General features: G+C 33.0%; 3 protein-coding genes across 4 annotated transcripts; 2 read left to right on the forward strand and 1 right to left on the reverse strand.

Annotated features, from left to right (window-relative positions):
• Nucleotides 1–1,975: 1,975 nt before the first annotated feature.
• Nucleotides 1,976–7,028, reverse strand: LOC145074318 (Leucine-rich repeat (LRR) family protein). The gene is made up of 21 exons (XM_079020718.1): nt 6,825–7,028; nt 6,508–6,571; nt 6,267–6,403; nt 6,077–6,163; nt 5,868–5,943; nt 5,624–5,698; nt 5,438–5,507; nt 5,268–5,345; nt 5,097–5,157; nt 4,900–4,978; nt 4,533–4,623; nt 4,373–4,433; nt 4,207–4,274; nt 3,507–3,577; nt 3,258–3,395; nt 3,065–3,169; nt 2,867–2,991; nt 2,660–2,756; nt 2,477–2,551; nt 2,295–2,350; nt 1,976–2,179 (listed from the first exon to the last, which is right to left on the reverse strand). The coding sequence occupies exons 1-21, from the start codon at nt 6,887–6,889 to the stop codon at nt 2,104–2,106; spliced, it is 1,755 nt and encodes a 584-aa protein (XP_078876844.1). The 5' UTR covers nt 6,890–7,028; the 3' UTR covers nt 1,976–2,103.
• A 4,985-nt stretch (nt 7,029–12,013) lies between these two features.
• ATNUG2 (GTP-binding family protein) lies at nt 12,014–15,091 on the forward strand. Its single transcript, XM_079019811.1, has 11 exons — nt 12,014–12,356; nt 12,680–12,813; nt 12,896–13,025; nt 13,164–13,318; nt 13,399–13,500; nt 13,592–13,696; nt 13,799–13,927; nt 14,013–14,153; nt 14,265–14,365; nt 14,483–14,540; nt 14,641–15,091. Exons 1-11 carry the CDS (start codon nt 12,113–12,115, stop codon nt 14,944–14,946), a joined length of 1,605 nt encoding a protein of 534 aa, XP_078875937.1. The 5' UTR covers nt 12,014–12,112; the 3' UTR covers nt 14,947–15,091.
• A 2,698-nt stretch (nt 15,092–17,789) lies between these two features.
• Nucleotides 17,790–21,523, forward strand: LOC145072147 (MLO-like protein 14). 2 transcript variants are annotated; one of them, XM_079018533.1, is made up of 14 exons: nt 17,790–18,562; nt 18,656–18,713; nt 18,798–18,988; nt 19,299–19,415; nt 19,519–19,579; nt 19,645–19,739; nt 19,832–19,906; nt 20,015–20,100; nt 20,203–20,252; nt 20,383–20,423; nt 20,512–20,682; nt 20,746–20,781; nt 20,858–20,986; nt 21,056–21,523. In XM_079018533.1, exons 1-14 carry the CDS (start codon nt 18,431–18,433, stop codon nt 21,386–21,388), a joined length of 1,575 nt encoding a protein of 524 aa, XP_078874659.1. In that variant the 5' UTR covers nt 17,790–18,430; the 3' UTR covers nt 21,389–21,523. The 2 variants fall into 2 exon arrangements, with proteins under 2 accessions (XP_078874659.1, XP_078874658.1); XM_079018532.1 differs by having other exon boundaries at nt 20,512–20,781.
• The last annotated feature ends 5,556 nt before the right edge of the window (nt 21,524–27,079 follow it).

Raw genomic sequence — 27,079 nt, forward strand, 5'->3', positions numbered from 1 at the left:
AAGTCACGTTAGATCTTATGTGATAGAATTGAGTTTCAAAATAGGGTTTGCATCGAACCAAGTTTCACGTATCTTTTTAGGTCGATCCAATGTTCAAATTCACTTAAAAGTCAACGAAAATAGCATAATCACCCTTTTAGGTGGCACTTTTTATTATAATGTTTAATGTTTAATTCTCATCAAAGTATTTCTTCACAAATGGGGTCTGAATGTCAATCTAGTGGTTCAAACTCACTTAAAAGTTGGTGAAAAGGGTGTACTCATCCTTTCAAGAAATGTTATTGTGGTTTAGCAGCTCGAGTTTTACAACAATTAATGAGGACCCCTACAAGGTCGATCGAGGAGATGCTTAGTGAGTTTGAACCATTAAATCAACTTTGTAGGGGTCTTCATTTATTTGTTGTATAAATCGAACTTCTAAACCACAATAACATCTTTTGAAATGGTCACTATGTCATTTTCGTTTACTTATAAATGAGTTTGAACCATTAAACCGGGTTTTTTTTATTTGTTGTACAAATCGAGCTTGTAGACCACAATAACATCTCCAGAATTAGTCAATTGGTTGACATTGCAACAAAATTGTAAATGTAATGACATAATTGAGAAAAAAAAAATTGGTTCCAAAATCGAAATTTTATGGTAATATAATGACTTTCTTGCAATATGAAACTCGATGTCACAATCGAAATTTTGATAAACTTAGTAACTTTATTGCAATTTAGGAAAAATGGCTACCAGAAAAACAGAAAGAACTGATCATTTGGTTGATATTGCAACAGAATTGTAAATATAATGACATAAAAAATGATGTTAAAATCAAAATATTATGATATATAATGACTTTCTTACGATTTGCCATTTTTTCAATACTATTTTTTGGCAATAAGGAAATTAGCTATATTTACTATTTTTTTTTCTTATATCGAAGCTTTAATGTAATAGTTATTGATAACAACAAAATTAATTGGAACCACGTGGAATTCATTTAAAAAAGCACCAAAATACTTCATAACAAAAAGTGCATATAATTTATATTTTTTTTACAATATTATCTACTAAAAAGTATATATATATATATATATATATATATATATATATATATATATATATATATATATATATATATATATATATATTAATTTCATACAAAAACAAACTATGTGAAGGTAAATTTACATGATAATTAATAACACACCTTACTAAATTGTTTTATTAAATATATCAGCGTCTCCCAGAGATAAATGACAAAAACAATTTTATATATATATATATATATATAGGGTAAAGTGAATATACCCTTAAGGGTATATAAATTTAGGTACCCAAACACACCATAATACATCGTTTTGTTTGATATATTCATTATAATGTTCTTAAACTTCAACCTCTAACTTGATTTACTTTCAAGATTTTCGAAATTTCATTATTATCTTTCTCCTACACCACATCTTTTTGTCGAACACCTACTGCGCTTTATATATTGTAGTTGAAAATGAAAATTATGTAGAGGAAGATAAATATGTAATTTATAAAAATCATGGACGTAAATCAATTTAAAAGTTAAATTACAAGAACATTGTACAATTAGAATGTATTATATGATATAAAACGACGTAGTATGGTGAGTTTGGGTACCTAACCTTATATACCCTTAAGGGTATATTCACTTTTCCCATATATATATATATATATATATATATATATATATATATATATATATATATATATATATATATATATATATATATATATATATTAGTCAATTATTGATGGAGGAAACAAACGAAAAAAATATACTATATATATTAAGGATTGTTGGAATAAAAAAGAAAACACGGGATTTAAAAGGAATCTCATTCTCATACAATGTATTATTCCTTTCCATAAAGACAACCAAACAACTTTTTTGGACCGGAATGGAATCCTCCATTCCATTCCCTCCTCCATTCTAGCATTTTCTCGTACAAGTACATATCAACAACCAAGTTTAGAATATAACATTAACTTCAAAATCAAAGGAAAACAAATAGAAACACATACAACACACATCTTCTCACAAATATTTGTTTTAGAATAATAGATTTTTTATTAAAACATGTTTTACTGATTGGGCAATCTGTCTTTGAGGTAGCTCAATATTGCTTTGGTTCCTCGATCAAGAATTGTTCTTCGTATACTACAAAAACAATAAAATGTCAATATATATATATATATATATATATATATATATATATATATATATATATATATATTATGAGTGTTTCTATCCAGTGATTTCACATCATACATACCTTCTCAAAGGGTTTCCATCAAGCTGTAGCACTTGAAGAGTGGGCTCCAGTAAACCCTGCAAAAACCATATTCCAATTATCATAAAATATATTAAAATTATTATTAATATATAAATTTAAAATAAAACATTTTTTATGCATCATTGTTGTTAAGAATAAGAATGGGGGAGAGTGTGACAAACCAGTTCAGCAGGAAGTGCACTAATGTTATTGTCTGAAAACCGAAGCTCCTGAAGACATGTTGCATTTTTAAAACCCTACAAAAAACATTAAGGGGGGTAAAATGAAAATTTTATTAACATGAGGTGGTAGAAAGTAATATTACAATAGATAAATAAGTAGTTGATGAAAATGAAAAATATTACCTCTGGAATCGATTGAATGGAATTTTGACTCATATCAAGAATCCTTAATTTAGGTAAACTTATTATATCCACTCTCACTTCTGGAATTTGCATCCTCCTGTTCAACAGAAAGTTAAACTTAATAAAACAAAAAGTCATTTTAATTAAAATAATACTTTTTTTTTATAAAAAAAAAAAAAAAAAAAAAAAAAAAAAAAAAAAAGTCACCTAAGATATAGCTCCTGTAACTGCATCAATGAAGAAAATGCAGGGTATTCAGGTAAACAACCTGCATTACCATTTAGATCCAATATCTGAAGATTGGAAGCAGCTTCAAACCCATCTGATGGAATCTACAAATGAAAAAGAATGAGATAACAACATACGAAAAATGACCAATATACCCTTTAAAAAAGTTCAATTTACCTGTTTAAGTGGATTAATGTCAAGCTTTAAACACACCAGATGTTGAAGTGACTTCAAGATTGCACTTGGCCACATTTTAATCTTGTTCCTTGATAAAATCAAAGTCTGCAAGAACAAACAATCATTTAACAATTAATTACCAAAATGCCACTGGTATTTTTCATATTTGGATTAAAAAGTGGACGATTTTAACCTCAAGAGAAGCACATGAAGAAAGTTCAACAGGTAGATCTTCAATTGTGTTTCTTGAAAGATCAACTTTTGTTATATCACTTGTTTCCCATACTTGTGGTGGAACAACACTCAACCCATGCCCTCCTAAAGAAAGTTCCTGAAAATGATTTATTTTTTTTTTTAAATTATATTTTCACATTTTGTAAAAATTATTCATGTTCTTTAATAATAATCTATTTGGATGAAAAAAGTAAGAAAAATATATAACCTTTGAAGCAAGAGATAAACGAGAAGCCATAACAATAACTTTTTCTTTGCTCTCAGATGTTGTTCCACTTTCTGCATCATTTTTAGTTATATTAAATATTTTTTGACAAAAACTTTATGAATTATTATATCATAAATTAATATCATTTGATTTATAACACAATATCACAAGTAACAAATACTACAGTTAAAATATCAATATACAATCAACAAAACTAAATATACATATCATTCAAACTTATAAAAGGACCAAATCTATAAATCAAAAAAATAAGAGTAAATTGCACGAATGGTCCCTATGGTTTGGGGTAATTTGCACGCTTGGTCCCTAACTTATTTTTTTAACTCGGAAGGTCACTACAGTTTGTTTTTGTTGCACGCTTGGTCCCTATCTTACCTAAAAAGACTATTTTGCCCTTGATTTTTTAGTTTATTTAAATAAAATGGGGTAGGTAAGGTGAGGTGGAAGTGGGGTTGGGGTGTATTTATTTAAATAAATTAAAAAATCAATGGCAAAATAGTCTTTTTAGGTAAGACAGGGATCAAGCGCACAACAAAAACAAACAGTAGGGACCTTCCGAGTTAAAAAAATAAGTTAGGGACCAAACGTGCAAATTACCCCAAACCATAGGGGCCATTCGTGTAATTTACTCAAAAAATAAAGTTCAATACCAAATATGGTGCAAATGAATATTGGGTACCTTCTTCAGCAGGAAGTCTACTTCGCAGAAACCTTAACAATGCAGGAGTGGGTCCCGTCACCAGTGAGCTAAATAAAAAATAAAAAAAAGATGAAAATTGTTAAGTAACATTCTTGAAGAATATAAATTTGGATCAAATAAATAAAATGGAGGTGTTTTTTTAAACCTTCTTAGAGTTCTTATAGGATTGCCAGTGAGTACAAGCCTCCTCAAAGTTGTCATCAAACCTTAAAAGACATTAGAGAATAATATTATATTATTAATTCATAAAAGTATATCTTTTCCAATAAAAAATTAAATAAATAACAATAAAATGCTAACCTTACCAATCTCAGGGGGGAGGCTAGATAGTGAATTATTAGACAAATCCAATACTGAAAGCTTCAATTTGCATGCTTCAACTGGATATTCCTTCAACTATAATAATGAGAATCCAAAGTATGAGAATTAGTAAATCCAAGGAATTAACATTAGTAAATTATAAATTATATTAATTTTTAGAGTAAATTACATAAATTGTCCCTTTGCTTTCTGAATTTTAGTGTGTTTGGTACGGAATAAGAGCCAAAATCAACATGAAACCTTGAAATAAAGATCAAAACTGATAAAAGTTTCGATTTTGGACTAAACCCGGTAAAAATTAGAAAGCACAGGGACTATTTTTGTAATTTGCTTTAATATTTTGGTTTCTACCTTATTTGAATGAAGATCAAGTGTCCCTAAATTCGTAAGTTTTCCTGTCTCTGCTGGTATTGATGTAAGAAAGTTATTCCTACATATTAAAAAAGAAGATAAACATCAGAATCAAATACAAAAACAAAAAAAAAACAATTTAAAAACTAATATAACGAATCTTTTTTTTTCCATCTACAAGAAGAACATAGAAATACCCAATATAAAACTCAGCCAACAAAGAGCATCCCATTATTGATGATGGAATCACTGAAATTCCTGTATCATAATGACATGGATAATATTTAACAATAAAAAGTGATTTTAATAAAAGCAAAATGAACAACAAGTAGTGAAATAGTGAAATAGTGAAACAGTGAAATACTCACTGTTTTGATGTAAATCAAGGCGAATGAGACGTGAAAGGCCTCCGATATTCTCTGGGATTCCATTAAGTGTGTTTTTTGCTGCATTATTAGTGATAGAAATGCAACTTATAAGATTATTAGCATGTAAAAATGGCTTAAAAACTAAAGATGTTTGGAAGAAGATGACATGCCTGCATTAAGTTCAGTAAGTGAAGTCCATGATCCAATTAACTTCTCAGATAATACTGTGAGCTTGTTACCCTAATGCAAAAAGAAAAATGATTTATGCCCACAATTAACGATTATATGAACAATAATAAGGAAGAAAAAAGACAAGAATATTATGAATAAGTGATAAGTGATAAGTGAAGTGATACCTCTAAATCCAACTTCAACATTTTTGAGCAGTTGCTTATATCTTCTGGCAAGCTAATGAGGCCATTGTTTGTTGCCTACAAGGAAGCACTAAGAAATCAACAATAAAAAAAACAGCCCTTAAGAAACTTTTGCTTAAAGGGGTGACAAATTTGTTACCACATGATACTGCAAGTTATAAATAATTATATAATCATGATTCATAAGTACAAGTCTCATAATGCATGATAAGGATTAAGGCCACACCTTGAGGTCTGATAGATCTTGGCAGTTACCAAGGGAGGAAGGAAGTTCTTTAAGTTGGTTGTTGGAGCAATCAAACCTATAAAAACCATATATTGATGAAAAAATTCAGCTATGCATTACTTGTATTAAATGAATCTACTAAATTAAAGGGTCAAGATCTCTAATTAACTCTTTATAAGCTATGCAATAGAAAGGGAAATGAAACCTACTTGATGAGAGAAGTCACTGATCCGATTTCTTCAGGTATCTCATGTAGTAAATTAGAAGAGACATCTAATGACTTCAGTGATTTGAGCCTGTAAATGGATAAAATCATAAAAAGGTAAAAACACAGATCATTAATAATCAAGAAAGAGAAGGAGATGGTTTAGATCATGAAGGTTTAAAGTGTCTTCTTACTCTCCTATTGCAGCTGGAAGGTGGGAAAGCTTGTTGTGGCTAATATTCAACACAGACAACATAGGTAAGTTTCTTATGTCTTCCTTTAACAATTCAATGTCATTATGAGCTAATATCAGCTTCTGCAACTCCACTGCCTGTAGTAGTGAAACAGGTGAGTTTTTGTTTTTATTTTTTACTTAATGGACTTAATTCACACAGATGATATATAATATAAGAAAGAAAGTATGTTGAAGATTACCTCCCACCAGTTTTCACCTTCACCAACTGCATCCAAGCTTTTGTATACATCATCGGGCACTTCCCTGATACATAATACAAACATCAAGAGCACAACAAAACACTAACATGATTACGAAGATAATACTTGTTCACAAACTGATGACATTTTCAAAATTCAGAAGAATTTCATAGATCTTGATGAGGTGGTTTTCAAAATGCGGATTCAAATAGTCTAATTAAAACCGAATGTTTTTAAACAGGTATCTTCAGCTGAAGAGACAATCGTATCAATGAATTATATCAGTACAACAGAAATTGAGATCGAAAAATGATTACTTGAGGGAGCGATTTGATAGATTGAGAGAGCCAGAGGCTCTGGCGGCTTTTAGCATTCGCTCCATTGATCTATTCCTGTAGTGTGGATCACTTCGCTGCTGACAACATCAGAGTAAGACGATCAGATTATCTGAACATCGAATCGAAGATTCATTGATTTTGCCTCTTGAGTCGTTCATTTGAATCTCACCAAATCACTTATGTTTTTACCACGATATAAAATGTAAAAATTCGTAAAAGGTTCATTTGTCTTTTGATTCCAACTTTCTTACATTTATCGCTAGGGTTTCCATCATACTATTTTTCTTACAATAACAGGGAAAATGACTTAGAGGGTAAGTATCTTTTATCCGTATTCACATATCGAAACTTTTTTTTTTAACATAATAAAGCAACAAACTTGTTTTAACTGTTTAAATTACACAAATATTACCGGCTAATACCTGTTTTAACCGGTAACTCAAAAGGAAAGTGACTTAAGAGGGTAACTACCTCTTATCCGTATTCATATATTTGCAACTTCTTATTTTTTGTACATAAGAAAGCAACTAACTTGTTTTAACTGTGTAACATCCCAAAAATCATGACCAAAAATTTCATTTTTAATTTAATACTAAAACCATAATTGTCAAACCATTATTTTAATACCCCGACATCGGGCCCCGCCCGGCATCAGGCTCCGCCTGGCATCGAGCCTCGCTCGGTATATAGATCTGTCTCTCTTAAAACCCCGCCTGTCTCCGGGGCCCGCCCACTAAACATATACGATCATATAACATGCTAACACATAAAGAAACATACTCTACTGTATCCCTGTCCTAAGAAACATACTCTGCTAATAATGAGATACGGAACATCGTCTGTACCCATCTAGTTCTAGCCAAGGCTTCAACCCATAGGTATGGATTTAGGTTATGGGTTATACCCATGACTCTTGGATTCCTCACACATATAAATAGATGCTTCTAGCCCAAAAATCGTGATTTACTCTAGTCTTAGAGTTCATGGAGTTTTTGGGTGCATGGAGATTCTCTCTCAAGTCCATTCTTTGTCCATGATGTGTTGTGATTCCACTTGAGGCTTCCAAACTATTGGGTCTAAGCTCTTAAGGCTAGATACATCAAGACTTCAAGCTCCACAATAAGGTATGTTAGTTATAGGTAGTACCTTGGAAAGTTCATATTTGCATGTATAATAGAGAAAACATAGATCCAAGGTATTTACGGTTGCATGAACACCTTAGGAGTGTTAGAATGCTCAAAACCCAACACTTTGTCGACAACATGATAACATTTTGGGTAAGCACGACACTACAAAAGTACTTGGATAGGCACGACAATACAATAGTACCTGGATAAGCACGACAATACTAAATTACTTTGGACAACACAACAAGCACGACATTACAATAGTACTTTGATTAGGCGCGACAACTCACAACTTATTATTTCGCACACCTCTCATTAACCTATTAAGGCCACTAATTCACACAACCTCATCACAACCTATCCTTTATTATTACGCACAACCATTTACTATCCAATTATATTCATAACTCTCTCATATGATATCCGTTCTTGGCTGTCTTTTTTATCGATGGATAGGTATTGAAGGTATCTTCAACTCTTGTTTAGATTGTTTTTCGTAACAATTGTAACGCCCGTAGATCAGGGCTAGTCAATTTAGAGACATTAAGCGTCAAAAATGACTTTTTGATGGAAGATTATTTTGAAGGAATAATCTTAACTAAGTTTTAGTATATGTTACAAGGATTCCGTACATATAAAGAACACCAAAATCCGAGTTATAACGAAGAAGTTATGACCTGTCGAAGTTTTGCGACAGAACCGACACGACACAACGCGATGTAAATAGTGAATTTACGTTAGAGCGATATTTAGCCTTAGCAATCTAAACGACAGTCATAAAGTTCATTAAACCATGAGCGTGCATAAAAAGAACGTCCAAATCTGACTTCGTATGAGGAAGTTATGGTTTTTCTAAGTTTTAGCTTAGCAGTATGCAGTCTGAATACTCGATTTGAGATCGAACGGTTTTTAGCCTAAACAATCTAAACGAGAACTGAAGAACTCATTAATACTATTGAAACGATAAAAAGACAGGCGAAAACAGACGTCAGATGAAGAAGTTATGAATTTATAACGGAGTTTTCCTGTCCCGGCCTACTAAGAATAATTAATAAAAATAAAGTCAAAATTAGTCGACGGAGTCTAAACGAAAGTTGAAGAGCGTAGTCTCACCTACGCGTGGATATAAAGAACGTCGAAAACGGAGTTCGTATGAAGAAGATATTAATTCTTGAAGTTTATTAAATAATTAAAATATAAATTTAATTATTAAACCCGATATTATCCGAAGGGGGAGTCACCGGACTTATCCGGGTTACGCCCAGCGTAGAGTTGTACGCCCAACGTACAACGAAGCATGACTAGTCTCGGACTCGAGTGCCTCCCATACGCATGCAGTGACGATTTATGGAGTACGCCCAATGTATCGAGGCGGTTCAGGCTCCTATAAAAGGGGTGCGAGGGTTCCGAGCATATTTGCTTATTTCTTCTCTTTCTCGTGCCGAAGCTCTGCGTTTAAACCCCTGAAGCCATCCCGACATCCCAGATTTCATATCCAAGTTTGGAAAGAAGTTTTACGCTCCCGAGATTCCCGAAGATCCCGAGAAAATTAGTTTTCGAGCCGAAGCTCTGCCCGCGAGAAGCCAATTTTTGTGAAGATCTTCCAGATCTACCGAAGAATACTACTTCTACAAGCCGTAGTGCTGTCCGATCATCTTCTAATCAAGTGAGTGTGTGATTACTTTCTTCTAACACATAAATATGAAGTATTTGTTATGAAATGCGTGCTATGTGTTTATATATTATTGTTTATTTGAGATGAGTGTGGAATGGATGTTTTATATAGTTTTTAAATGAGTTAAATTGTATATGTATTTTATATCTACAAATATGTTGGGTAGAACATAGGTAGATGAGATAGTTGGTGTGTGATAAAAGGATGAGTATGGATTAGACCAAGAGGTTAGTTTTAGATTCGTGAGTATGGATTAGACCAAGATGTTAGTTTTAGATCCGGGAGTATGGATCAGGTAAAATGATAAAACTTATTATTAGTCCGGGAGTATGGATTAAGACTAAGTTAATTGTCCCTAGTCCGGGAGTATGGATTGGGCACAGTTATTGATCTGGGAGTATGGATCAGATCAAGATTAAGGTATCGTTAATTGTCCCTATTCCGGGAGTATGGATTGGGTACAATTATTGATCCGGGAGTATGGATTGGGTATAAGTATTGATCCGGGAGTATGGATCAGATCATGAGGTTAGTTTTAGATCCGTGAGTATGGATCAGGGGAAAATGTTAGTTTTAGATCCGTGAGTATGGATCGGGTTAAGATGATAGTTTTAGATCCGTGAGTAGGGATCATGTAAAGAGGAAAATTTTAGATACGAGAGTTTAGATCATGTCATTGTGAGGATCGATGTGGTGGGATAAGAGTTGCCTTTATATGGTGAAATTGTACAAGTTTTGATGTTCTATATTTATAAATATATGATATAACATTGTGGGATGAAAACCCTATATGCTCACCAGGCTCCCAAGCTTGACCCACTCAGTTTTCTTTGTATCACATGTATTAATGCGAAGACATATTTCACAAAGATATTTAAAGGAGATATAAATCATTAGTGTAATTGAATGTAAGTTCTGTTTATGATTATATGTCTGTATCGGAACATGACATTCTGAGGTTTTATTATTAAATGAAAATACATTCTCTTTGAGAAATGTTTTGATAAGTTATTATCATATCTTGTTTTGGGAACAAATTCCGCAACCGTTTTCTTTAAAATATTTCTCTGATTTAAAAAAAAAATGCATAAACAAATCGGTCTTTTCTGGCCGTGAAATTTGGGGATGTCACAACAATCGACCGTTTTCAATTTCGGTTTTTGATACATATATTGCTATGCTGAAATGTTAGAAAAATCATCTTCTCACGAAGTCAGATTTAGGGGTTATTTATATGTGTGGAATCCTTGTGACGTATACTATAATTTAGGTTAGGATTATTTATCCCAAATAACCTTCTATTAAAAGTCAACTTTAACACTCATAACATTCAAATTGACTAGCCCTAATATGCGGGTGTCACAATTACCTCCCTTATGATGATTACCGCCCGAAATCATCAAAGGAAGTGTTTGTATAATAACTTTGCACGTTACCTTTCCATCCTAGGTAATAATTGTATTTCCTACGTCTAAATTTGATCTTCATCGGAAACTCCTGCTCCATCTACTTTGATTATCATAACAGACTGATGAGTCATGTTCTAATGACCTCTCATCGTACGATGCAATGACTAGACTCAGGTCTTTTTGAGTCAGACTCTAGAATGGAATATACCTCATTTCATGTTCTAGTGTGATATAATCATTTTATAGCACGTAGTTCTTCTAGCTACATGCTACTTTACCCTTAACGACGATTGCGATACTTTTATTGGCCGTTTCAATTATTTTTTCATTTAGCCTTCTGGCTTAAGTCGGATGCTACATCGAACATGGTTCTCTGTAACTTACTTTGCAGACTTATCTTATCCGGACTCGATTCTGAGTTTTTTGGGTCAACGTCCATCCGGTCCAGGTTTAGACCCACTTTCATCCCTAACCATAAGGACCATTCATGTAATTTTGTCTTTTTTTTTCTTCATATATACTTGTTATATTAAAAAATAGACCCTAAGAACCACTTTGTGCATTACTAACTACGAAGATGAACTAACATGTAAGTGTATGTAATCCTCTTCTCTTAACACATAATCAAACTTAACTTAAATTCTCCTGTGATACTTGTCTAATCCCAATCACAAAAAATACATAATGGATTTTGATCGAAGTTTTTGTACCATATGTCTCTAGGGTTTATTACCTTTCAATTTATTTAGCAAATAATGACTATTTGAAATCAAATTAAATTATCATTTGGTATTGATTAAGGATAGATCTCATGTAATTGTTGAAAATCAAATTATGTATTTTTTTCTTTGAAAAAGATAGTTTAATGGACTGAAACTGCCAATATAAAAATAGTAAAGGAACTATTTTGTAAATCACTTAAACATCATCAAAACCCTATAAACAACCGGCTGCCGCATTGGTGTCGGTCTCGACCTCATATTTACCATCTTCGATTTGCGGGCGGCACAGAACTTGTAGGCGATCAACTTATCGTAGCAAGTTTGATCGGAAAAAATGGTGAAGAAGAAAGAGAGGTCAGTGAACGTTTCGGGAAAGCCGAAGCATTCACTCGATGTCAACAGAGATGCCGGCAACAAGAACAAAAGTGGCGGCACCGCCCGTACCGCCGCCACCGTTCGTCGTCTTAAGATGTACAAGACGAGGCCGAAGCGTGACAGCAAAGGAACAATTCTCAAACACGAATTGCAGTCAAAGGAGTTGCCATCTACTCGCATACAACCTGATCGCCGCTGGTTTGGTAAGTAACATTTTCGATTTTTGTTCGTACTTTATACTGTTAGAACATGATGTTCAATATGTATCATAGTAAGGCATTCAAGGCAGATGCATGATTCCAAAACACACGATTAACAAGTTTGAGCTACTGCATCTGTTCCAGAAAAATTAGGGCGGCGCTTTTAGTTGGACGTTAAAAAATGAGTTTTCAACTTGAAATTTGGTATTGATATGAAATTTTTGTAGAAGAATTTGATAACTGACCTTGTTGGTGTTCGGTTTGTAACAAAATCTATATCGGTTTTCCAGTTATACGTATTAACAACATAAAATTGTGGCATTCAGGTAACACTAGAGTTGTAAATCAGAAAGAGCTTGAATTCTTCCGTGAAGAGCTACAAAGTCGACTCTCCAGCAATTATAATGTCATAATGAAGGAGAGAAAGTTGCCAATGTCCCTATTGAATGATCATCAGAAGGTAAACCATTAGTCAAGCAAGAGTTCACCTTATGATCTTTATTTACCCTTTCTAATACTGGTTTTTTTCACCTATTTTACAGCAAGCAAGAGTTCACCTTCTTGATACCGAGCCATTTGCTGATGCATTTGGACCAAAGGGGAAGAGAAAACGTCCAAAGCTAGCTGTCTCTGATTATGAATCATTAGCTAAGAGGGCCGATGGTTCTCAAGGTAAAATAACCTTATCTACCCATGAAGATCTATCCTTTGTTTTTCAATTTTGGAGTTGATTTCATGCAACTCCTTGTCTTCTTCTAGCGAATTGCTAATTGATCAAAACTTGCACTAACATGTGTTCCAACTCTGTAGATGCTTTTGAAGAAAAACATGGTGATGATCCAGTGGATCCAAATGCAGATGGATTCAGGGATCTTGTTCGCCACACAATGTTTGAAAAGGGTCAGAGTAAACGCATTTGGGGTGAACTTTACAAAGTCATAGACTCTTCAGATGTTGTCATCCAGGTTAGTCTTCTTCTGCTAATTTTGTATAATTCACAATATCACTTCACATTATCGAATCATACTTGTTTCATCAATTACAGGTACTCGATGCTAGGGATCCCCAAGGTACAAGATGCCATCATCTTGAGAAACATCTGAAAGAGCATTGCAAACACAAGCACATGATCTTATTATTAAACAAGGTATAATCATAAACCATTATCCGTTTTAGGAAGTTTCCCCAAAAAAGTAAATGATTTAACTGATAATCAACTTTCCTTGTATTTTCTACAGTGTGATTTGACACCTCCATGGGTTACAAAAGGATGGCTTAGGGTCCTATCTAGGGAATACCCTACACTAGCATTTCATGCAAGCATTAACAAGTCTTATGGAAAGGTAATAATTGATATCAATATATCATATTTCATTATTTATCTACTCTCCATTATATAATTCCTGTCTAATTATGTTAATGATTTTTAATTTTATTTCTTATAGAACTCTCTTTTATCTGTGTTGAGACAATTTTCTCGCCTAAAAAGTGACAAACAAGCAATATCAGTTGGATTTGTGGGGTATCCCAATGTTGGAAAATCATCTGTAATCAACACTTTGCGTACGAAAAATGTAAGTTCTATTTTTTTAGTGTTCAGAATCACAATGTGATGTTTTTTTGTTATAAATTATTTGACTATTTCTTTTTAATAAAAAGGTTTGCAAAGTTGCTCCAATCCCTGGGGAGACTAAAGTTTGGCAATACATAACACTTACAAAGAAGATATTCTTGATTGATTGCCCTGGTGTTGTTTATGGAAGCAGTGACACTGAAACTGATATTGTTTTGAAAGGAGTGGTTAGTTTTCTCATTAGATTTATCATCCCTCTAAACCCTAGGATTTAGGGTTTTAGGGTTTCACATTTTTTTTGTTGTGATTGAATTTAAATAAGTTTTGTTATTGTTTAGGTGAGAGTTACAAATTTGCATGATGCAACAGAGCATATTGGGGAGGTGTTAAATCGTGTCAAGAAAGAGCACCTTGAAAGAGCATACAAGATAAAAGAATGGTATGCCTTATTATTATTATTTTTTTGAACTATAGTAATTTTAAACAATAAATATTTTAAATGTATAAATTAAAAGTTCAATTTGTAAGTAGATTGTGTTTTGTGTATAACAAACAGGGTGGATGAGTATGACTTTCTGCTTCAGCTATGCAAGTTATCAGGCAAACTACTGAGGGTAATTAATTCTCTATTCCAATTCCACTTGTCTAACTCTGGAATGGAATCAGAAATCTTTAGTAAAATATAAAAAGATATTGTATTGTGTGTGTTAACAGGGAGGGGAACCTGATCTGACGACTGCTGCAAAGATGGTTCTTCATGATTGGCAAAGGGGTAAAATACCCTTTTTTGTCCCACCCCCAAAACTAGATGACACGTCAGCAGAAGGTGAAAAGAAAAGTGGTTTGGAGAAAGATGACGTGGCGGTAGCTGATGAAAACAGTAAAGAGTTGGCTGCTAAAAAAAGCATTGAGAATATTGTTTCCTCACAGCAGTTAAAGGATGTGCCTGTTCAAGTGGATTTGTTCACTGATAATGAGTTAAAAGGGGAGGATGCAAATGAAATGGAGGAGGGATCGTAGATACATTTTGGTTAAAATGGCAGTTTTGACTTTTGAGTGTTTTAGAGAAAAAGCTATCTTTATTTACTTTTTCAATTGTAAGAGATTATCTGATTATTACAGTTTTAGTGACTTTGTTGGGAATATATTTTACTAAGTTATAACCTGTGGTTTCCAGTTTAGTATATAAAATTATTATATAGACAAAAAAGAATACTAAATGTTAGGGAGTTCAAAATATCCAAAGACTGAAAACCGAACCGAAAAACCTAAAAACCGTATTGATTTTCAGGTTAACCAAACCGATATTTTTGAATTTTCGGTTTGGTTAACCGAATCGGTAAAATCTTTGGCTTTTCGGTCCAGTTAAGGTTCATGTTTTTTTGCTAGGACAGTTGACCGAAAAATCGAAATTTTATTTTCTATTTTTTAAAATATTGTTTATATTTTGTCATTTAAGTTAACATCAAATTATTTCTTAGAAATTTCCAATTATAATTAGTAATCGGTCTTATTATTTATATTTTCCATTATAAACCAATAATGGTCATCATTAGCATTTGTTATAAATATACATAGGATGATATAGATTAAAATTATCATTTCATTACCATTTCATATAAATAACTAAATATTTGATTATTTTTCATCTATTATTTAAAAAAATATATGTTTGTATTAGTCGATAGTATTTTCTATATTCCATGGATATTTGATAATTCATCCTAATTCCATTATTGATAACGGCAACAACATAATTAAACAAATTATTCATTGACATTCATTCTTTTTTAGGAAATTTGTTATGGGGTTTAGTAATCTTAACAATTTTTTATTAATTAGTAATGGTTAATTGGTTAACCGGATAACCAAACCGAGAAAATAGGTTAACCGAATACTGGCAACCTGATTTTTCAGTTTAGGTTTAAGTTCAAGAAATGAACAAACCGATAGTATCGGTTAACCTTCCAAAATATATTTTCGGTTCAGTTAACAATTCATGAACACCCTACTAAATGTTAACAAAAAAATATAGCTTATTTTGGATTGTAAGTAAACCTGAATTAACATGATAAATAAAATAAACATAATATTTTAACATAGATAGATTTCGAAACACTTCTTTTATTACAATATTGTAAGTTTTATTACATGTCTTAACCACTGCATTGTTGTTATTTAATATTTAAATGAGAAATTAAATAGTCTCATACTTTTTGTTCCTACTATCCTCCTACCTATTTTAGATGGTGACAAGTGTTATTAAATTTAATTTAAATTTGATTGAGATTTTAAATTTGTATATTTGTCATTATTTTAAATAGGTAGGAAGAAAAGGTAGGAGGATATTTAATTTCTCTATTTAAATAGATATTTATGTTATGTGACTTTACGAAGTATATGTGGTATCCGTGAAAAATAATGAAACATGGTCTAAAAAATTATTTAGCTAGTCTCCAATGTGATTTTTGCAAAGTTGATTATCATTTGTTGATTGAATTTAAAAAATAGACCATCTAGTAATGTTAGCATATATATGTTGTCAATTTAGTAAACAAATACCATACAATTAGTTATTTCATTCTTAAATAACACTATAAATATAAAAAATGTTATCTTTATTAAACATTAAATACTAATTTATGTATTTAAAATAGATAATGACTTAAAAGGGTAATATATTTTTAGATTTGTACACATTTGTTTACTGAGTTTTTTTTTCGTCCATATTTACCACTTTAATTTCTTTAACTGTACACATTTAGTCCTTATTACGTATTATCGCCTACTCCAGATAATCCGAAAAAAATGACTTAAAAGGGTATATATTTCTCATTTTGTACACATTTAGTCCTTAATATTTTTTGTTACAAAATAAGTTTTTGTTGTTTTTGTACACGTTCAGTACTGATGGTTGATTTTTTTAGGGTTTCTCACGTCATTCTACACAACACAATCATTAATAAAGTGTTCGGGGGCTATGTATGTTTATGGCTATGCAACACAATCATTTAGTCATTCTGTTCTGAACGTCGTAACTTTTTTATACGATCACAAATTTTAACGATATTTATATCCACGCGTTAGTATTTAAGTCTACTATATATTTCGTTTAGATTACTCATGTTAAAAAATAATATATTTTTACTTAGGATCTTTTATATCCACATGTTCTTTATGAATGTATGTATGAACGTTTTTTTTAATAATTCGTAATTAAAAATATATTGTTTTTTTTTTAACGGGAGTAATCTAAACAAAAATTATAGTGAGTCATACAAACGTGTAAATATAAAGATCGTTAAAATTCGTGATCATATGAAGAATTCATGACATCCAGAACACAAGACCTAAACCAAATCACAATAACTAAGTAACCATGCAGCCAAGGAGGGGGTGGTGGTGGCCATAAACATGAACAACCCCAAACACCTTATTAATGATTGTCCCATGTAAGAAAAATCCAAAAAAACCGATCATAAATACTAAATGTGTACAAAAACAATAAAAATTTATTTTGCAACAAAAGAATATTAAAGACTAAATATACAAAAAAAAAAAAATATTAAGAACTAAATGTGTATAAAATGAAAAAATTTTAAGTCGTTTTTTCCGGCTTACTTAATGTAGCCGGTTGTAAAGACTAAAAATGTATATATATAAACAAGTTTAAGGGGTAAATATGGACAGAAAAAACTTAATAAAAAAATATGTACAAATCAAAAAATACATTATTTTTTTATAAATCGTCCCCCATTTTCAAAACATATGGGTCCAAGCACCCCGACACTACAACCGTTTTGGCACTATATAGAGTTGACTAAAATATTTTTGTTTATGTATATACACCTACACAGCTACACTACACTTTCAAGTTTTAAATGCATGGGAACAACAGCCGCCCGCTTGGAGTATTTTTGTGTTCACTGTTCATGCAAGAGAATCAGAAGAACGAACGTTCTACATTCCACGTGGAGGGAATCACGGAATGCGACTACTTATTTCTACAAAAACCATATATACTTTTGTTTAATCGCTTTGGATTATAGCGGGTGTAGTTTCTTGGGCATTTGCGAAAATTGCGAAATGGGTATCTTAAGTTTTCGTCAGTTCAATCTTATAAAACCTGTGGAATCAGAATCACTTCTGAATTACAGTAGATGTAGCTCATCAAGTTTTGTCTGGGTATTTGCCAGCAGAACCACTTTTCGGTTTTCTTTCTGGTTCAACAAACAAAAAAGCAAATTTGGCATCTGTTCATTCATGAATCCTGAGAGCACGTAACCTGTTCGACTAAATGCCTATGAGAGGTTACATTATAAGTTACGATTGTGAGAGAAAAAAAAAACAAACTTTTGCATTGAAAAACAGGGTTTAATTAAGTCTAAGGAGTTGATCAAGGGTTTTAGTTTAATCAATTCTTCTTGTTCCTTTCATGCTTTGGAATAAGTTGTAGGGTGATCTTAATATCGTATCAGTTATCATCTTAAAAGTGGTAAAAAATATGTCTTCTGATGATGCCAAAGAAGACTCCAGATCTTTGGCTTTAACTCCAACATGTTCTATTGCTATTGTTATGACTATCTTTGTTCTTGTCTCTTTACTTGTGGAGGAATCAATTCGTTACTTAAGCAATGTAAGTTGCTTCATCATCCTTCTCTTTTCCCCTAAAATCAAAATTATATGAACATCAACATGATCTTATAAATTATAATGAATGTTCTTCCAGTGGTTGAAGAAAATGAAACGCAAGCCAATGCTTGCAGCTGTTGAGAAAATGAAAGAAGGTAATTGCTACATCTTTATCATCATCATCATCATCATCATCATCATCATCATCATCATCATCATGATGTGATTGTTGTCTTCAGGGTTGATGCTTCTTGGCTTCATATCACTCCTTCTTGCAGTTACCTCCAGTAGTATATCAAATATTTGTATCCCTTCAAAGTTTTATGATACTGCATTTTCTCCATGCAACAAGCCTGATAAGAATCAAGAAAACAAGGATCATAGTAAACAACAACTTTTGAACAAATTAAATCACAAAATCTGTCAAAAGGTGAGTTAAATATCTCTTATAATTATGTTATTTGCATAGTTTAATTCAACCTTAGGAGCTGTTTTTTCTTTTCCTCACTAAGTCCTGTATTGGTAAAGTGAATGAGACTAAATGACCAATTCACCCTTACATTCCAAAAGTCAAATCTTTAACAATATTAACGTGGTAGGAAAAAGAAGGGCAAATAGGTAAAACGGTTAGTGTCATAATACATCAAGCTATTTTTTTTCTTTGGCTTAACCCATTAAGTCATTAAGCTCATTAAGTAAAAAAAAAAAAACAGCCTCTTAATGTTCTTTTAAATGTACAGGATTATGAGCCATTTGTATCTGATGAAGGACTTGAGCAACTACACCGTTTTATTTTTATAATTGCAATTACACACATATCATATAGCTGCTTAACCATGCTTCTGGCAATAGTGAAGGTTAAAAATGTCTTTTTCTTTTACTCTTTCGATTAGTCTATGACTATGAATGTAAACAATCTTGATAATTTTTTTTATCTTCACTATGGTAATTTTTTGCTAGATTCACCAATGGAGGATATGGGAAGATGATGCTCAAATGGATCAGCATGATGTCCTAACTGGTACATGTATATATTATATCATTTGTGAATTTACCAATTTGCCCTCCTAAAATTTTCTTATGCAGAGTTATCAAGATATGAGACAACAAAGAGGCAATCAGCAATTGTTGAATTCCATATGTCAAATCCATTGATTAGGAATGGCTTCTTGAGTTGGATGGTATAATACAAATTATAACAGATGTTTTATATAATTTAAATAAAACAAACTTTATTATATTTTTCACATTTTATTTTACATTAAATTTGTAGGTTTGTTTTTTTCGCCAATTTGGAAGTTCGGTTGTTCGTGCTGATTACCTTATGTTGCGTAAAGCCTTCATCATTGTACATTTTTTTAATTATTATTTTTCTGTTTTTATATAATGTCCTCACATATTATATATATTGATGATTACTATTTATTTATTTATTTTTGTTTTTCTTATTCAACAGAACCACAACCTCACATCGAAATTTGATTTCCACAGCTATATGATTCGCTCTATGGAAGAAGAATTTCAAAGGATAGTTGGATTGAGGTAAAACTAAAATAAAACAAATTTCTTTTATAAAATTGATAATATTTTAGGGATATTAATTATTACCATGTGAAAAATTACTCATGTTATTATTCCTTGTAGTGGCCCTCTTTGGGGATTTGTTGTGGCTTTTATGCTGTTTAATGTGAAAGGTAAGGGTAAAATGGTCATTTAGCCTCGTTAAGACTTTTTATTCAATCTAGAAATAAAAGACCCTGTGTATTATACATCACACTTGTGTCAAAAAAATAATTAAATTTTGTACATTTTTTTTTCTTTCAGGATCTAATCGTTATTTCTGGATTGCTTTACTTCCTGTTACTGTAAGTATTCATTATTTCATTATGTATATAATATTATAATTTCCCAAAAAAGATAAATTATTTTCTGATGATTTAAGTTCATGTTCAGCTTGTTTTAATCATGGGGACAAAACTACAACATGTTATCGCTACTTTGGCTCTAGAAAGTGCTGGAATTACTGCATATTTTACTAAAACTAAGCTAAACCCTAGAGATGAGCTTTTTTGGTTTAAGAAGCCAGGGCTATTATTGTCATTACTCCATTTTATTCTTTTTCAGGTGAAATATTCATTATTTTTTTTCTTGTTGAAAATTGGACTAAATTTTCAGTGCTTGTTTCAGAATGCATTCGAGCTGGCTTCTTTCTTTTGGTTTTGGGTAAGATTTTATTTTCTTAATTAAATTTGATTCTGATTGTTTTTTTTTAATTAAATGTGTGTTATGATTTTCACAGTGGCAATTTGGATATAATTCTTGCTTTCTAAACCATCATTTGATCGTGTATTTACGCCTGATTTTGGGGTTTGCTGGACAGTTTTTCTGTAGCTATAGTACATTACCATTGTATGCTTTGGTTACTCAGGTATATTCACGAAATTGTTCATGTTTTTTATTCAATTAGTAATATATGATCGACACTATTGTTTTGAAGATGGGGACAAACTACAAAGCTGCATTAATTCCGGAGAGAATAAGAGAGACGATGAATGAATGGAGAAAGGAAGCTAGGAGAAGGAGAAGGAGGAGAAAGTTTAGCTTTAGCATGTACGGCGATGATTCACCGGCGATATCCGTCGAGGAATTCGACCACGGCGAGCTTCATAGTCCTCGAGTCGCTACAACGCGTAACCACCGTTTGGAAATCGAATTACAACCACCGGTCCTCCGCCAGTCTGCTTCCGTATCTTCCTCCGCTTCACCACGCTTTCTGTCGGAGATCATCACAAGAGCGTATTCCTTGCCCTCCCGAAACCACTCATGGTAAAATTAGGGTTTTGTTAATAGCTAATTTGTAACATTTTATAGTAAACACGAAGGGAATTGACTTTGATTTCATAGGGAACGATTGAGACATGAGACAAATGAGTTTTTATTTAATAGAGAAATTACATTTAAGCAAGACGCTATATCTTAAATTCTATGGTTTGGTGAAACGGAAATGTTGTTGTTTAGAAACGCCGCCCGAGGAACTAGTGTTCTGTCATAGATTCATTGTCTTCCTTTTTATGAACCTCATTCGATGGTAGAGTTTCAGCACGTGGAGGATATTGCGGCCATGGAGGGTATTGTGGCCATGGAGCATAGGCTGGTGCTGGTGTAGGCGGACGAGTATATTGTGGTTGACATTCGAGGTCGGACTGCGAGCAGTCCGTTCCTGTTTGAGAATTACATTCCGCTTGGTTACATCGTGGTTCAGGCTGGGGTGGGTAGGCTGGTTCTGGTTGGGCGGGTTGAGGGTTACATGCTGGGTGGTTACATACTGGTTCAGGCTCAGGTGGGTAGGCTGGTTGGGGTTGAGCCTGGCACGCTGGGTGGTTACATCCTGGTTCTGGCTGGGGAGGGTAGAACGGTTCGGGCTGGGGTGGGTATGCTGGTTGAGGTAGAGGTTGAGGCTGACATGCTGGGTGGTTACATCCCGGTTCGGGCTGTGGTGGGTATGCTGGTTCAGGTTGGGGTGGGTATGCTGGTTGAGGTAGAGGTTGAGGTTGACAAGCGGGGTGGTTACATCCTGGTTCGGGTTGGGGAGGGTATGCTGGTTGGGGTTGGGGAGGGTAGAAGGGTTGGGGTTGGGGAGGATAGTTCGATTCAGGCTGACACTCTGGGTGGTTACATCTCGGTTCAGGCTGACACTCTGGATGGTTACATCTCGGTTCAGGCTGGGGTGGGTAAGCCGGTTCGGGTTGTGGTGGGTAAGCCGGTTGGGGTAAAGGTTGAGGTTGACATGCTGGGTGGTTACATCCCGGTTCAGGTTGAGGAGGGTAAGCAGGTTGGGGTTGGGGAGGGTAGAAGGGTAAGGGTTCGGGTTGTGGTGGGTAGGCCGGTTGAGGTTGAGGCTGACACGCTGGGTGGTTACATCCAGGTTCGGGTTGGGGAGGGTAGAAAGGTAAGGGTTCAGGCTGGGGTGGGTAGGCCGGTTGGGGTTGAGGTTGACATGCAGGGTGGTTACATCCTGGTTCGGGTTGTGGTGGGTAGAAGGGTTGGGGCTGAGGCTGACATGCTGGGTGATTACATCCTGGTTCAGGCTGGGGAGGGTATGCTGGTTGGGGCAGAGGTTGGGGAGGGTAGGCTGGTTGGGGCAAGGGTTGAGGAAGGTATAATGGTTGTGGTGGGTAGGCAGGTTGGGGTAGAGGAGCATATGCTGGTTGACATTCTGGTGAAGGACAATTTGGAATAGGAATTGGCGGGGGCCGCCACATTGGAACAGGAATTACGGCCGGACGCCCACACTCAACTTGATCTGCATCCAAGCCCTTAAGTTCATCGCCAATAGGTGCACCGCTCATGGGTTCATGGTTAGATGATAATGGTTCAGTTGCAGGTACAAGAGCATGTTCATCAGTAGCAGGTACAGATACAAGTACAGGTTCATCAGTAGCAGGTACAAGTACATGTTCATCAGGATCAGGTTCAGCAGCAAGTCGTCTTGCAAGGTCGTTGCTCTCTTCAAGCATGATCTTACGGGCTAAGCCATGGGCCAAGCATAGGACCAAGAAGAAGAATACACGGGAAATGGCTTTTTGTGAAGCCATATTTGATTTTAATATGCTATGATAATTTATTGCATTAGGCTATGAAGACTACAACTTATATATATGGGAAATATAATGTCAAAGAGAGAGATACGTAAGCGACTGTGAAACATGTGACATGCGCCCATGCTAGTTTCCGGTTGTTAGATGGAAATGGTGGTCATGAAATTTTTGTGTTTCTTTGGAGCAACCAAACTTCTTGCCATGATTTTTTTTTGCCTAACATGTTCCCGAGTTTTTTGAAAAGAAAGAAAACTTATATTTTATTTATGTTCTTGAGTGGGTAGAAATGAAAGAAAACTAATAGTTTTTATGTAAGGAAATTAATCTTATACTATTTTGTTATTAAACTAGTTTATAACCCGTGAAATCACGGCTACAAAATTAATTAAACTTTAATAGTTAGAACACAAAATTATTAATCAATTATAATCGTTAATTTAAATAAATATATGAAATTATATCACCTTATAATTTGTATTAATTTAATTTTAATTTGTATTGCATTGTTATTAATTTATTGTAATTAAAGTGAAAATTTTAAATTTTGAAATAGATAATTAATAGGTTGACAAGTGGCATGCATTAATTAAGAGGTTTAATAGGGTGACACATGACAAAAAAAGAATAAAATGTGTATTAATTAGAAAACCTAATATGATGACACATGTCAAAAGGAGATTAAAACTATTCTTTTATTAGAATAGGAATTAAGAGATAATGACTTAAAAATGTAATATTTTTTCGATTTGTACACATTTGGTTATTGAATTTTTTTCCGTTCACATTTACCTCTTCAACTTGTTAAATTGTACACATTCAGTCCTTATGACCAGTTACTCCAGGTTAGCCGGGAAAATGACTTAATAGGGTAATGTATATTTATCATTTTGTACACATTTAGTCCTTCATATTTTTGTAAACATTTTGTCCTTAATATTTTTTTTGTTTCAAAATAAATCGTTTTTGTTTTTGTACTTATTTAGTACTTATGATTGATTTCTTTAGTTTTTTCTCACAATATTGATGAGGTTTTTAGGGCTATTGATGCTTATGTCCATCGTGATCTCGACTGTTTGGTTGCGTAGGTCTTGTGGTTTGGCTGAGGTCTTATGTTCTGAACGTTGTAACTTCTTCATACAATATCAGATTTTAACGATCTTTATATCCATGTGTTCGTTTTTTAAGTCTGCTACAACTTTCTTTAAGATTATTCCCCTTAAAATGTAATATATTTTTACTTACGCTTTTATAAAAAAATACATCCATACATGTATTTATAGATAAACGTATGGATATAAAGATCACAAAAAATATATTACTTTTTAACGTGAGTAGTTTAAACGAAAGTTGTAGCAGACTAAAATACGAACGCATGGATATAAAAATCGTTAAAATCTGAGATCGTATGAAGAAGTTATGACGTTCATAACATATGACCTAAGCAACCAAGTAGTTGAGATCGTGGTAGACATAAACATTAAAAGCCCAAAATACCTCATTAATGATTATCTCACGTAAGATGTAAAAAAATGAAATAAATTATTCATAGGTACCGAGTAAGTACAAAAACAAATTGATTTATTTTGCAAAAAAAATATTTGGGACTATATGTGTAAAAAAATATTAAGGACTAAATGTGTACAAAGTGATAAATATATTACCATATTAAGTCATTTTTACCGGCTAACCCGAAGTTGCCGGTCATAAAGATTGAATGTGTACAATTTAACAAGATGAATAGGTAAATGTGGACGAAAAAAAACTCAGTGATCTAATGTGTACAAAGCGAAAAATATATTACCCTTTTAGGTTATTATCCCTTAAATTAATCACTTTATGATATTCGCTTACATATTTAATTTTTGGGAAATCTTTAGAAAATTTCTAATATTTTAGATTTTTTTTAATAAAGTCTTAAATTTTATTTTTTGAACCGAAAAGTCCAAACTTTTTAACTTTTTGAATAGGAAAACCCAAGAAACCGACTAATTTATTCACGTTAGCCATTTTTGACATTTTCAACAGGTCATGAGACCAAATCGTTAATTTTTCCAAAATAATGAGATATTTTTGCAGATTTTGTCAAAACTTGTATATAACGTTTAAACGTATTTATAACTATTTTTATGTATTTATGTATTTTAAATTCATAAACATATTCTTTTACTTATTTATATGTATTTTTAAGTATTTTACATGTTTTTTATGTATTACATATTTATATCCATTTTTACGTATTTATGTATTTTTTTTTTAAAGTTTTTATATCTATATGTTTACATTTTTTGTATTTTAAAATTTTAAATGTATTTTTTTTACGTATTTACATGTATTTTTAAGTACTGGGTTATTGTCATTGTAGCCAAACAATGTTTCGTATATTGGTTTAAATGGTCCCTCGTGATTTTTTTTTTGCGTTTAAAGGGTACGAACTTGTGTTTTACCGGTTAATTTTGTACCTTTACCTATTTGTGAAGGTTACACTGCCTTTATCACTTGCCAACTAGGCAAGTGAGTCAACAATGACTCATTGGTGAGTCGACTCATCGTTGCCACGTAAGTAAAATCGACTAGGGAGGAAAAGGATTGATCCTCGTCGCTCCAAGGGGAAAGAACGATCACAGATGTGCGATCGATTGAAAAAGCGGGAAATCAGGGTCTAGAAATCGATTAGTCAAAGGGGAACGATCGATGATTGGCAAGAAGGAAGCACGTAGGTGCGTAGTCTGCTACTTCGGATGCCTTGGCCGATCGTATGGTACATTGGGAAGATTCGTCCCTCTCTCACTGCAAATCACCATTGTTGAAGAAGCATCACCCAAAACATCACTTGAATGTCTCGATCAATAACAACAAACACCAACCCTTCCAGCTTCATTGTCGAACCAGAAAAAGAAATGAGGAGCTACTGACCACCATGACAGCTCCTCCCTTGGTGAACTCAAACAATCATCGAACACCATTCCTCTGTGAGCTGCTCTTACTGCTTGGATTTCATCTGTAATTGTGGCTGCCGACGATGGAGTCAGGGAAGACCAAGTGGATCATCAGAAAAACGGGTTCTTTTTCCCTTCTCACTCTCCTCACGATAGATTAAGAACCACCGACCCATCGAGTTGCTGATTTCTTTTGTATTCTTTCTTTCCATGATTTGCCTTCTGTTTCCCCTCTTCCTCTTCAGTTTGTTCAAGCACAGGAGATGCTTCATTCTCCGATTTCCCCTCCTATTTGCTCGATCGAACACCAAATAATCCACCCCAATCGCTGTTACTGCTGCTCTGAATTCCTTCCTGATTATTGCTACCAGAGACGAGAAGGAAACCTCGAAGAATCTCGCCGGAAAACGACCTCGTCATCCCCTTCAGTCGAACCCAAAACAGTGGTACATTTTTTTAACTTTTAAACTTGGTGACTAGGAAGGGGTTCACCGAGTGACCCCTTCATTTTTTTTAAAAAGGACTTTTTAAACCCTAAAAACATGAATTCGTACCATTTAAAGGCAAAAAAAGTCACGAGGGACCACTTAAACAAATATACGAAATATTGTTGGGCTACAGTGATAATAACTCTTAAGTATTTTACATATTTTTTTATTTACTTTTATGTGTTATATTTTTATGTATTACGTGTGTATATATATATATATATATATATATATATATATATATATATATATATATATATATATATATATATATATATATATATATGGGAAAAGTGAATATACCCTTAAGGGTATATAAGCTTAGATATCCAAAGTCACCATACTATGTTGTTTTGTATATATATATATATATATATATATATATATATATATATATATATATATATATATATATATATATATATATATTAAGTTTTTTATATAGACGTTTATGTATTTTAAATGTATAAACATATTTTTTACGTATTTATATGTATTT

The sequence above is a fragment of the Lactuca serriola genome, chromosome 9, assembly GCF_051521515.1.
Source record: "Lactuca serriola cultivar US96UC23 chromosome 9, Lser_US96UC23_V15, whole genome shotgun sequence".
Taxonomy (NCBI): domain Eukaryota; kingdom Viridiplantae; phylum Streptophyta; class Magnoliopsida; order Asterales; family Asteraceae; genus Lactuca; species Lactuca serriola.